This window comes from Delphinus delphis, chromosome 3, assembly GCF_949987515.2.
Source record: "Delphinus delphis chromosome 3, mDelDel1.2, whole genome shotgun sequence".
NCBI classification, from domain to species: Eukaryota; Metazoa; Chordata; class Mammalia; order Artiodactyla; family Delphinidae; genus Delphinus; species Delphinus delphis.
Genome location: NC_082685.1, coordinates 161,313,836 through 161,326,854, shown reverse-complemented (window position 1 = coordinate 161,326,854; position 13,019 = coordinate 161,313,836). Strand labels below are relative to the sequence as shown.

Sequence of the window (13,019 nt, the reverse complement as noted above, 5' to 3'; positions counted from 1 at the left end):
CATTTAAACTATCTGTTATTCAAATCTACACTTTGGATATTAAGAAGTCACATAGTTCTGAAGGCAAACTGGGCCCAAAAGTATCTTTTTAGTCATCGGGTGATATTTAATGGACAGGGAAGTAAATCTTTGTAAACACTCTTGGAGAGCAATTCAATAAAGACAGTTGAGATTCTAAGATACGTAAATTGCTGGCCAGCAATTAGAATTAGGCAAACCTTTTCGTGGAACTTGACCGTTTTGATGTTGTCAAACACACTCAGCAAATGGGCTTGTATAGCGTGTGTGTCTGATGCCTGCCCCAGAATCTCCAGAAGAGCGGGGTCCGAGACGAAGAAGAACCGAGGAAAGCAAAGCCGTTTTTTCTCCAAGTACCTAAGTGGGGAGGAAAAGATAAACTGCATAAGCACACAAAACAGGTCTTTCTAGGAATAAATTAATCTGGATGGGAAAAAGGGAAAAGACTTTGAGAGAATCTAGTTTTCCCCACACTGTTCAATGTTTTTGTTTTGTTCTGTGTTTTTGTTGTTGTTTTTTTTTTTTTCATTACTAATTTTGCCAAGTGGGAGTCCATATTCTGATTGGGAGACTATTTTTTTCCAGAATTAATAGAATTTCCTCATTTTTCACAAGTATAATGTATACATTTGACTTAACCTGGAAATATTTGTACTTTCTTTGTAGAAGACAGGAAGATTTACACACAGGGAGTCTTTCGGTTTTGTGTTTGTTTTATTTTATTTGCAAGCGCAGTGCTATGTCAGCTAAAGGCTGACAATTCCAATTCTTAGGATTGTATCTTAAAAGAATCCAATGAATCTATCACTGAAGCAGAAACAAAATCCAGCTGCATGGAAGGAAGGGTCTTGACACTGTTCTCTGCCTCGAGGAGTTACAAAAACCCAGTGAATGTTTGTTCTACCTGTCATCACCCTACTTTTGCTGCACTTTTGTTTCCCTATTTAACATATTTCTACTTAGTGATTTTATCGTGATTAGCCAAAGGGCAAGAAAATTATTTGTTACTCTTGGAGTTCCTCCAGCCTCCATCTATGTAAGTGTGGGTGTGGGTGTGGGTGTGTCAGTGTATATTGCTAGGTATTAGATTAGGCTCTCATTTTTGTATAATCTTGGCTGCTTGTGTACACTACACACTGTTCATATTGTTCTTCATTGAGTATAATGAAATATTTTGCTTCTTCAGATGTTTATCCAAGAAGGAGATCAGAAAAACAGGTATATTAATTTTAAAAACAAGGACTGTATGAGAATATTTACAAGCTCTTGTCCCAATGATGGAAGAAGCCATAAAGCCTATAATTTAAACATCAGAGAAAATCTAGTAACTGCTGGGAGAGACGATAAGCCTCCAAACTATCAGTTTTATCTATGCCACCACGTTAGACATGAATTGAGTCTAAGCAAAAGAACACCCATTTGGCTAATCCTGTCTCGTGTCTCTGGTCCCTTTCATCTCTAGGATGCTTGGAGTGAACTTACCCAGTAAGGGATTTCTGGCAGATTTCCAACTGGTCCAGCAAGTGTGGCAACAGCTGCCCCATGGTCTCATCTCCAACACAACACTGAACCACACTGGGCATCTCATGTGCCCGACTCATGATCTTCACCCAGGATTTATCTATGTTGGAAAAGCGCTTGGCCTCCTATGAGCACAAGGTAACAAAGCACACTTGGACACGTCTGTGATCCCAAGGACAGAGTGTCTCACATACCTCCCGCTGAGGTCAGACTTGTAACCGTTCTGGATACCCTGTGCATACATGAAATATCACACATGTTCTATTTCAATTTTCCTTGGGTCTTTTGCACCAGAGCACCCCCTTTCTTAAATAAGACTCTTTAGCTCAACCCTGGGACCTACATTATGTTAACTAAAAGCAGGAAGCAGGTATAAAAATAATAATACAAATTGGGAGACTGGGATTGACATATACACCCTACTACGTATAATACATAACTAATAAGAACCTACTGTAGAGCACAGGGAATTCTACTCAGTACCCTGTAATGGCCTATATGGGAAAAGAATCTAAAAACAGAGTGGATATATGTATACATATAATTGATTGACTTTGCTGTACACCTGAAACTAACATAACATTGTAAATCAACTACAGTCCAATAAATATTAAAAATAATAATAATAATACAACACAAGATAATTTGGGAGAAAAGCACCCTCCCAACTGTTTTCAATTACCTCCAAATTAAGTGAATCTTATGTTTTTCAAGTTTTCTACACTGAGCATTATTTGTGTATTTAGAAAACAAACATTTAAAAATAAGATACAGGGCTTCCCTGGTGGCGCAGTGGTTGAGAGTCCACCTGCCGATGCAGGGGACGCGGGTTCGTGCCCCGGTCTGGGAAGATCCCACATGCCGCGGAGCGGCTGGGCCCGTGAGCCATGGCCGCTGAGCCTGTGCGTCCGGAGCCTGTGCTCCGCAACGGGAGAGGCCACAACAGTGAGAGGCCCGCGTACCGCAAAAAAAAAAATAAAAATAAGATACAAAATTAATTATAGTGTGACCCTAATATTCTGAAATTTTTTAAATAGATTTTTGAGGAAAAATGGAAAATGTGCAGATTAATTTGAGAGAGTAGGAATAATTGTGATTTTCTTCCTTAAAACTTTCTATATTTTACCAATGAGCACATACTATCAAGTATGAGAGCAAGAAACTCCACCTAACTCCTTCAATATTGTATGTGAAAGTTTCCATTAAGTCCAATTTGAGACTCTTCACCCATCAAGAGGAAAAACACGCCCAAATATAAAAGAAAAATAAATACCTAAAATTATAATGTATGGATACATTTCACTGGTAGCCAAAAAATAAATCAGCTAATGGGTCTGCCCTCTATAATTAAACTGAAAACTAACCAAAGAGAAAGCTAAGGAAACCTAAGTGAAAAGAACACTCAACATAATCATGCTTCTAAAACTGAAATGTATTGTTAACACGTTATAATTTAGCAAACAATTTAACGTAATTGGGTAAGAATCCTTGAGTTTTTCCTTGCCGATTTCCACTCCATTTTACAGTACTGATATAATTGGGTATATTGTAGGGTGTGGGTTATTTTAAACTGTCAGTAGTAGAGAACAAATTATCCTACCACTGTCAAGATAACCACTCTGTAATTCTACACTGTTCCAAGTTCCACCTTCAAATTATCTGAAGAAGTATATCAATTATGCAGGCATTCAGTCTTCGTTTTTTAACCCTCCATTTCCTATAAAACCTCACCATTTTGCATTCTTCCTCTCATTTTCACACCCCTCTTTTCCACAATTACCCTCTCTCTCTTTGAAGAACAGCTTGACAGCAACAACCAAAAGACTGGAGAAGGGGTGGCTCAGTAGAGGTTGAAATTTATTGCATTTTTAAGGGCATTCTGAGTTATTAGCTAGTTCTCTAAGTTTAAAAGCCGAATGAAATCATAAAGAAATTTCTAAGACCTTGGGAAGCTGCTTGGCAATGTCTCCTCCTACAAAGACGGCTTCTAAGTAAATCCACAAGTTTTGCACCATCATCCAATTCTCAATGATGTCTGCTGAGTTGGAAAGGTATTGCACCCACTTTTGAATCTGGCCTTTGAATGGCATATTGTACCTAAAACGAGAAATACATTCAGAATTTGTTTTTTTAGTGTTTTGTTTTTATTGTTGTTGTTTTCAAACTAAAGAGGTTTTTTAAAAAATCCTGATTTTCACCTGTTTCTTTACAACTTTGATTACGTTGCTGGCTTTTAAAATGACGCTACCAAGTGATGCATTCATCACCATATACTGGGCATTGTTAAACTGACTTTTTCCCTTTTGACCCAGGGCATAGAGAAGTGGGAGATGTATCATCTAAGAAGCAGATCAAGCATTAGACTTGACTCCGCCCAGCTGCTGGAACAGTATCATTCTGGTCATTGTTGCTGTCGCCAAGGGAATAACATTCTCTCCACTGAGCTTCTGTGCCTATTCCGTGAAGTCTCTTGTTTTTCATGTAATGTGGAGTCATTACAGAGCCGTTGGCAGGGACAGAACAACAAATTCCGTTTTCAAATATGATACTATCTGGACTCTCTCTTTAGCCTGCCCTCTTCTGAGCCACCTTCCAACTTCCCATCCACTCCTGTCCACCCCACTCATGTCTGTGTGTACATGTATGCATGAGGCTTTCTGCGTGTACACACATAAAGCCTGAGAGCCACTTTTCTTCCTCTCTCATAGTTAATCTATCTTCCCTTTTTCCTCGTGAGACAGAAACAGACAGTGGTCCCCCAATATCTTTTCCTCCTTCTTCTTTAGATACAGAACCCCATTTCTACCTAGACTCATAGCTGCCCAGTTAAAATACTGAAGTTCGCAGCCTCCTTTGCAGCAATGTGCAGTCCCGGGATTAAGCTCCACATCAATATTTCTCAACTCTAGCTGCACATTCTAATCATCCGATAAATATTAAAAACTACCAATACCTTAAAACAAACAACAACAACAAAAAACCCTACCAATACCTGCCTGGATCCCACCCCTAGGAACTTTGATTCGATCAGTCTGGGATGTGGCCCAGGCTTTGGGATTTTTTAAAGTTCCTTAGGTGTGTCTAGTGTGTAGCCAAGTCTGAAAACCACTCTTCCGGATGGGAAGAGAGCAGCAGCATTGGATGTAACGGGTAGAAGGAGGAGAAGGGCTCCCAAGAGCCATCAACCTTGGGACTTTTTTTACTTGAGAAAGACATACACTTCAGTCTTGTTCAAGCAATGTTGTATGTGGTGCTTCTGTTATTTGTAGACAACCCTACTCCTAAACGATTGTCCTGCCTTTTGTTGTTTTTCCTCTTCTCCTTCTTCACCCTTTCTTGATCTCTCCAGTCCAACATAATACGGGCTTGAAGTCATCTCAAATATTAGTCATATTAGTGAATAAAATTTTAATTTTCATAGTCTTAAGTGTTAAGCAGATTGCTTTAATATTCTACACATCTTTCTGGGGTTTTTTGCTTGTTTATGCTTTTCACAAGAATATAGGTCCATAGCAACAGAAATCTTTGTTTTATTCACCCTTCTAACCACAGCACCTAGAAGACCACATGGCACGTGGTAGGTATTCTGTAAACTTCTGTTGAATATGCGTTCCTCATACAACTCTGTCTGTGGGTTCAATGCCATTGGTAAGAAAAGTTTACCCATTCCTAACACAGATGATGTTTAGTTAATGTATATGTGTACTTCTTCTACCTCCATAGGGTATGTTATCTTCCATCTGTCCTTAATTCTGGTTGGGTGTGACCAGTAACCAAATTCATTAAAACTCACCAAATTCTAAGTAGTTCAGACTCAATATTACCAATAGTCTGAATCTCTAAGACCTAATTTTATATTCTATATTACTCATTTCAAACACTTACACAATTACCATATATTTGAGGAAATCCTGGTGAACAAAAAAATTATTTCAAAAAGCACCAGAGGAAGCATTGAACCAAAGAAATCTAAGTTTATGCATCTCTGGCTCGCACGTCCAAAGCATGACAGCTCTGCTGCTACCATCAAACAGAAATGTTAGTATGGTATCGGTCTGAGCTGCTTTACTTCTCTTTATGAATTAACTTCATTCTCTATCTTAATCTGTCATCTCATTAAAGTGTGTACACAACTAAGAGTTTCTAGTCCATAGGTGTTGACAAAAAGGTTTCCGAAGTAATTATTCTAAAATTCAGAATAATTTTCCTTCTGGAATCTAGAGCCTGTCGAGCTGTCAGCTGTGCAGTGAGGCCTGTCAGCAGCAAAGCTGAAATGTTCCACAAGATCCAAGTGGCTAATCACATGGTGCATGATTTTGTCCAACTGATGGTCTCAGACACATCCCCCAAATAGAGGATAATGAAATCAAAACAGTTTTATCCATGCCGTGCCAAAGGCTAAAATTAAAACAAGTACTTTTAATGTTGACTAGATTGTACGAGGGGTATTGTTGCATTTGTTTAATTAATTTCCCTTGAAGTGTTTGTTTTTATGGTTCTCAAACCTCAGGGGAAAGAAGGACGGTTTTCCTACCTGTTGCCCAGTAGGGAGCCCAGTAACATCAAGCTGTCCTCCATGTTGGAGATGATTTCCGATGTACTGTCTCCTCTCAAGAGGAGCTCTCCACGGGTTTTAAAGTTGCCAAATGTGAATGTTTTGTTGTCCCATTCATTAATCACCTGCTTCAGCTTTTGTTCAACGTCCCTCTCTTTCACCGCACTGATACAGATGTCCTATTAAAAGTGCAAGCTCTCATTTTATCACATGAAAGTCACACATCCTTCTCAAATAGTCTTGGTTCAACAGAGGTCCTGTCTATACCCTTTCCTTTATATGTATCTATAAATACTTACATTTCCAGATCTAAACTGCAATATAATAAATGGTGTGTGTGTGTAGATATAATATAGATTTATCCTAATCTGTAAAATTTATCACCAAACTATTCCGGAAAGAAGACAGAAAAGATATACAGCAGTGGAAGATTTTCAGCCACGATAAAAAAGAAAATCCTGCCATTTGTGACAGCATGGTGGGACCCTGAGGATATTGGGTTAAGTGAGATAAGTCAGACAAAGACAAATATTATATGATAGCCCTTATATGTGGAATCTTAAAAAAAAAAAACCAACAACAACAAAAAAAAAAAACTTGAAAAAACAGAAAGTGGAATGGTAGTTAACAGGGGCTGGGGGTGGGGGAATGAGAGAGATGTTATATCTATTTACAGCTAATAGATAAATATGTCCTAGAGATCCAATCCACAGTACAGTGATTATAGACAACAAAACTGTATCCTAAACATTAAATTTTCTAAAAGACTAGATCTCAATTGTTCCCACCACTAGAAGAAATGATAACTGAGGTGTTAGCTAACACTACAATGGAGATTATATTGCAATATAAATGTATCAAATCACTATGTTGAACACCTTAAACTTACACAATGTTAAATGTCAATTATATCTCAATAAAAAGTAGGATAAAAAAGATATGCAATAACCTTTTAAATTTTGCCACTTTCATCAAAGACTCAAAATTTAATGTGTCTCTGATTTAACTCTAAAGTCAAATCAATGCAGTACGAGAGGAGGGAATGAACAGAAACCTGACTTCTTCCCAGCTCTCTGATCACTCTCCCTGTCTTCTCTGCAGCCTTATCTTCTCCTGGACCATTGGTCAAACCTGTCCTTGCCCTCTTCTTGTCCCTCTCTGGATGAGCATATCCACACCTGTGCAGTCAGCAACCTTTTGTATCTCCAGGAAAGACCCACACCCACTGCTTACTGGGCTTCTCTGTTTGGATACATCAAGGGAACCCAAAACACAATCTGTGAAATATCAAACTCATGCCCAAAATCAAGCTCATAGTCTTTGCACTTTGTCATTCCACCTGATCACCTTCCAACATTCCCCATCTCAGTCACAAGCACCATCATCCACTTAGATCTCTCAGCAAGAACTCTAGGGTTCATCCTCAGCCCCTCCCATTTCCCTAACATGTTCACTCCGTCAAATTCTATCCTCCTAACGATCTCTTCAATCTTGTCTCCCCTCTTCAGCTTCACTACCTGCCTCCTCATCTGACACATCATTATCTGTTGCCGGGGATATTCAAGTAACCTCCCAATTGGTTTCCCAGCATTCCCCCTTTCCGTTTTCCAATTCTTTCTCCTCACAGCTACCGGAGTGATCTTTACAAAATGCAAATTTAACCACGTCATCCCCCAATCAAAATACATCTCCCAGTTGGCTACCGACTGCTTCAAAGACTGAAATCAATAACACATTCTAGACCCGCTCCATCTCCCCAACCTTAGCTGTCTCCTCTCTGGCCCACCTCCACATCTCGGCCATCTGGTCCCCTAAACACACCTCAGACCCTTCACATATGCTGTTCCACCTGCCTGACACTGTCTTCTCTGCACTTTCCAAGCTCCTTACCCCCTCACCACACAAGCACACCCCGTTCACCCAGCACCCAGTCTTCCTGATCTTCATTGCCCTCGCCCCACCCCCAGAGAGGTCAACCCCATTATTAGAGGCCCTCATAGAGCAGCATACTTCCATTTCAATGGTATTTACTGCAGTTTGTAACTACACCTTCATTTGTACAATTATTTAATTATACAAATTATTTAATGATCTGTAAACACAGGAACGTATGTCCCCAGCACTTAACACAGAACCTGTTATATAAACGTTTGTTGAAGAAATAATAGCTGAGTACCAGGAAAAGAGCTTTGATTGTTCTAGCATGATGTACTGCACCAACAGACCATGATGTAGGAAGACTCTCAAATCCCCTGGGACCTTCCAATCTCCCACCACATCATACACTCAATCATTGTACCTCTATTTCCTCTTTGTATTTCAGAAGAGGTGCCTCCATGATATGTCTTAACTTAAAAGTTTCATTCCCCACATCTAGACTGTGCCCAGTGAGAGCAGTTATCCTTTCCCAGTGCCTTTCCATCATGGCCTTACTGGCCATGCGCTCCAGCAGGGGACAACACTCGCTGAAATCATCAATGGTCTTCTTCAGATCCAAAAAAGCCTGCCAGTCCTTCAAGGCCCGGGGCAGCTTCCGACACCTGCGAAGAAAAGCCAACGTGAAAGTTCATTCGAATGTAAGCCTGGAATGTCTCCAATCCAAGACTGTCTGCTAGCATTTCCATCAAAAAACAGTCACCTCAAATACCCATCACATTGGTAAATCTCATGACTCAGTGGATAGCTGTTAATATAACCCACTTTTACATTGCAGAAATTTGCTCCTCCCAACCAGGAATGACTTTTTTCAATTTCCTCATAAAAATTAGGTAAAAGGCATTATTTTAAAGAATAGAGGTGCTTCCCAATTCAATTCAATTCTCCAAACATGTTTTGAGACCCTACCAAGTACAAAGCGCAGCAGAGTGTCTCAGGCTGTCAACTGAAAAGTACAACAAATGATCCTCCATTTTGGGGGGGGGGTTCAACACTTCAAGGATGTAGAAATATCACAGGGCTCTTGCTTTTATTCCAAATAAATCATCTAACATAAACTTCAAATGTTGGTAAGTGCAATATAAATAGAGATCAGCTCTCTCTAAGATGCAGGAAAGCCCTTGGCAAGATTCATCCAGGTTTAAAGGATGTGCTTGTCTCACCAGGCACACATAGGGGTAATTAATAAATCGCATTTGACAAGGGTGATGTCAGTGGACAACAGCAATGAAGCATGATGTGCTTTCGAAACATCTGGGTGAAAAAAGAACCCTGACAGCCTATCAAAGAAGAAAGTATTTGAGGTTCAATAGCTCTGGGCATGATAAACATTAATTTCTCACCTGTTCTGGAACTCTGAAAGTTCGCAGTTGATTTTTTCAATATTTACTTCTGACCACAGAAGATCATGATAGCTATTTACAGTTTCTATGACACTGTTGTACAGAGCATATATTTTCTGTAGAAGACTTAGTTGCTTCTTGATTTCGAGAAGCTGAGGATACTGTGTGACTGGCAGACCAAAAAGCTCCTCTCCTCCAGTATAGGTGATATATTTCCGATAGATATTATCAAATTGATTCTAATAAAAATACAAGTGAAAACTCATCAAAAATGATTTACATGTGAATAAACATGCAAATAAAAAAAAAGATTGGCCAATAAGCAAACATGTATGATCTCTGAGCACATGTAAATGAGAACTAAATGAGTACAATTAATGACATAGAAACCAACGTTAACCATACCAAATCACAGTTTTTAAAAGGTAAGTACATACTATATTCCACAATGGGCTTCTCTATATTAAGCAGAAAAAAAGTATGTGTTTAAAAGACATTGAGGTTTTGGTTATATAGAAAGTCAAAGAAACTAAAAAGATCACCTGAAATATGATAAGTCTATCACTGGCTTCCTGGGGTTTCAAGCCGCTAGCCATTGGACCATTCTGACACAAAAAGTTAAAATAAACATAAAGTAAAATGAAGCAAATGCATACAAATTTCATGAGCACTATGTATTTGAATATCAAATTTTGTTTACATGCATGTCACATACAGGATAGGAAACTTACTTTTTATTTGTAAAAAAGGACTCAGGAAAGTAACTCATTTGGAAATATTTTCAAGGCCAAAAAAAAGCCAAATTGAGGTCACAGCTTTCATATGTCAAGAAATTTTGAAAATTAAAACTATGTGCTATTAATTTATCAGGTGACATGAAGGGTAAATAACTATTCTGTAAGAAGCACAAACGGTGTCTGGTTTGAACTAGAACACTAATGCCACATGACACACAGAGTTCACCACTCTAATATCTATTTGTAAAGTGACCTGTAATGTTAACATTCCAATCAGGTTTTCCTATATTAGACCACCTTAAATAACTGGATTTCTGTGCTTCTTCATCCATGAAGTTGGTTCATGAATCCAATCTCCTAATTTCATTTACTTTGTGGTTTGGCGTGTTACCAGTTAGTAAGTACAAGTTTTACCCTATACTCTACACATTTCCCTTCTGTAGCAGGGAAATGGCTGGAAATGGGTCTCCTTAAGCAACATATTCCCAGCAGAAGATTTTGCATGAAAACTTATGTATGTATGATTAAAATATGGACTCAATCTGTCTTGTCCACTTTTGCGTCTTCAGCACCAAGGGCAGTTCTACAGTATTTGCAGAACTAATGAATACTGTGTGAAGGATGATCATGACAACTATAAGCGAATAATATTTATCTACACAAATCTAGAAAAGCTACCAAAATAACTTCAGTACGAAACCAATGGTATAAATAAAGAGCACTTTTAAATTTCCATTTACTGTTGAAATTATTCTGGATGAATTCTAAGCAGAAAGGATTGTGAAAGGGAAATATCTTTGCTCTTGTGAAAATAAAATTTCCATTCCTAGGGAATTTCATTAAATCTGACATATTGTGTGGGCCAAAAGGTTCATTTGGTTTTTTCGTAAGACGGCTCTCGTTGTCTTTAACTGCATTCAAAACAGTTTTGTTAGATTGTATTGTGACAGCTGTCATATCATTTAAAAACAGACATCAAAATTGGTGAATTTTTGTGTAGCCATTTTAATATTGAAGATGGAGGAAAAAAAGTAACATTTTCAGCATATTATGCTTTATTATTTCAAGAAAGGTAAAAACGCAACTGAAATGCACAAAAAGATTTATGCAGTATATGGAGAAGGTGCTGTGACTGATCGAGCATGTCAAAAGTGGTTTGCGAAGTTTCGTGCTGGAGATTTCTCCCTGGACAATGCTCCACGGTCTGGTAGACCAGTTGAAGTTGATAGTGATCAAATCAAAACAATAATTGAGAAAAATCAACATTATACCATGCGGGAGATAGCCGACACACTAAAAATATCCAAATCAAGCGCTGAAAATCATTCGCACCAGCTTGGTTATGTTCATCGCTTTGACATTTGGGTTCCACGTAAGTTAAGTGAAAAAAACCTTCTTGACCATATTTCCACGTGCGATTCTCTACTGAAACGTAATGAAAACATTCTGTTTTTAAAACAAATTGTGACAGGCGATGAAAAGTGGATACTGTACAACAATGTGGAACGGAAGAGATCATGGGACAAGCGAAATGAACCATCGCCAACCCTACCTAAGGCCAGTCTTCATCCAAAGAAGGTGATGTTGTGTATATGGTGGGATTGGAAGGGAGTCCTCTATTATAAGCTCCTTCCAGAAAACCAGACGATTAATTCCAACAAGTACTGCTCCCAATTAGACCAACTGAAAGCGGCACTCAACGAAAAGTGTCCAGAATTAGTCAACAGAAAACGCATAATCTTCCATCAGGATAACTCAAGATCACATGTTTCTTTGATGACCAGGCAAAACCTGTTACAGCTTGGCTGGGAAGTTCTGATTCATCCACCTTATTCACCAGACATTGAACCTTCGGATTTCCATTTATTTCACTCTTTACAAAATTCTCTTAATGGAAAAAAATTTCAATTCCCTGGAAGACTGTAAAAGGCACCTGGAACATTTCTTTGTTCAAAAAGATAAAAAGTTTTGGGAAGATGGAATTATGAAGTTGCCTGAAAAATGGCAGAAGGTAGTGGAACAAAAGGATGAATACGTTGTTCAATAAAGTTCTTGGTGAAAATGAAAAATGTGTCTTTATTTTTACCTAAAAAACCGAAGGCACTTTTTGGCCCACCCAATATTATCTTTAAACAACTACATTTTGCATGCTGTAGTCACTCTTCTCCCAAAATACACAGAGAAAGCTAGAGTTGTACCAAATCGTAGTCCAGGTAGAACTGGTGACAGTCTTGGAGGAAGACCTCCACGGTACTAATAAGCTCTTTCCTGAAACTGGGCTGCAGTGAGACTAATTCATTCTGCACTTCACTGGCACGTGCCAGAAGCTTCTCCCAAGTGTAACGCAGAGTATCCACTTTGTCCATCTCTTCCTTTGCTATCAGAAGCCCATATTTGTTAAGCAGGGCATAGGATTCCTACACAAAAGAAGAAAAATTTAATTTCTGCCAGTCAGGTGCATAAATGTATGCACAGTCATTTTTTAAAGCATTAGAATGGAAAAGATCCACATGACAGGGAAACTGCCCAGAGAGTTCTAGTTACTCTACTTGCAAACTTGGAAAAACTTAAGTGAGCAACTGAGCCACTTAACTTCAGTTTCCTCATCTGTAAAACAGGAAGATACCCTGGCTGCTTCATAGGATTTTCGTGAATATCAAAAAATATATCAATTTAAATGCATTTTGAAAACTATAAATCATTATACAAATAAAAGGTATTTTTACTTAGGCCCCTAAATTGTATTTGAAGACTACAAAATTAAATCAAGTAAATGAAAAACATAAAACAATTTAACTGCTAATTTTAGAATAACAAAATGAATCAGAGTTTTAACTCTATCCTATTTCACTTTGTTGGTAAAAGGTTCCAACAGTAAGACATAAGAGGGCATTCTTGAATCAGAGCCTA

The 13,019-nt window shown here is 38.4% G+C and overlaps 1 protein-coding gene across 1 annotated transcript in view; it reads right to left on the bottom strand.

Moving 5' to 3' along the window:
• DNAH5 (dynein axonemal heavy chain 5) overlaps positions 1–13,019 on the bottom strand; it is a 288,911-nt gene that overhangs the window by 140,190 nt on the left and 135,702 nt on the right. Inside the window, exons 26-33 of the mRNA XM_060007206.1 lie at positions 12,308–12,526; positions 9,915–9,977; positions 9,373–9,611; positions 8,394–8,634; positions 6,074–6,273; positions 3,483–3,636; positions 1,501–1,664; positions 219–375 (exon numbers count right to left, since the gene is read on the bottom strand). Of these exons, the coding sequence (XP_059863189.1) occupies positions 219–375; positions 1,501–1,664; positions 3,483–3,636; positions 6,074–6,273; positions 8,394–8,634; positions 9,373–9,611; positions 9,915–9,977; positions 12,308–12,526 (1,437 nt within the window). The remainder of the gene's footprint in view (positions 1–218; positions 376–1,500; positions 1,665–3,482; positions 3,637–6,073; positions 6,274–8,393; positions 8,635–9,372; positions 9,612–9,914; positions 9,978–12,307; positions 12,527–13,019) is intronic.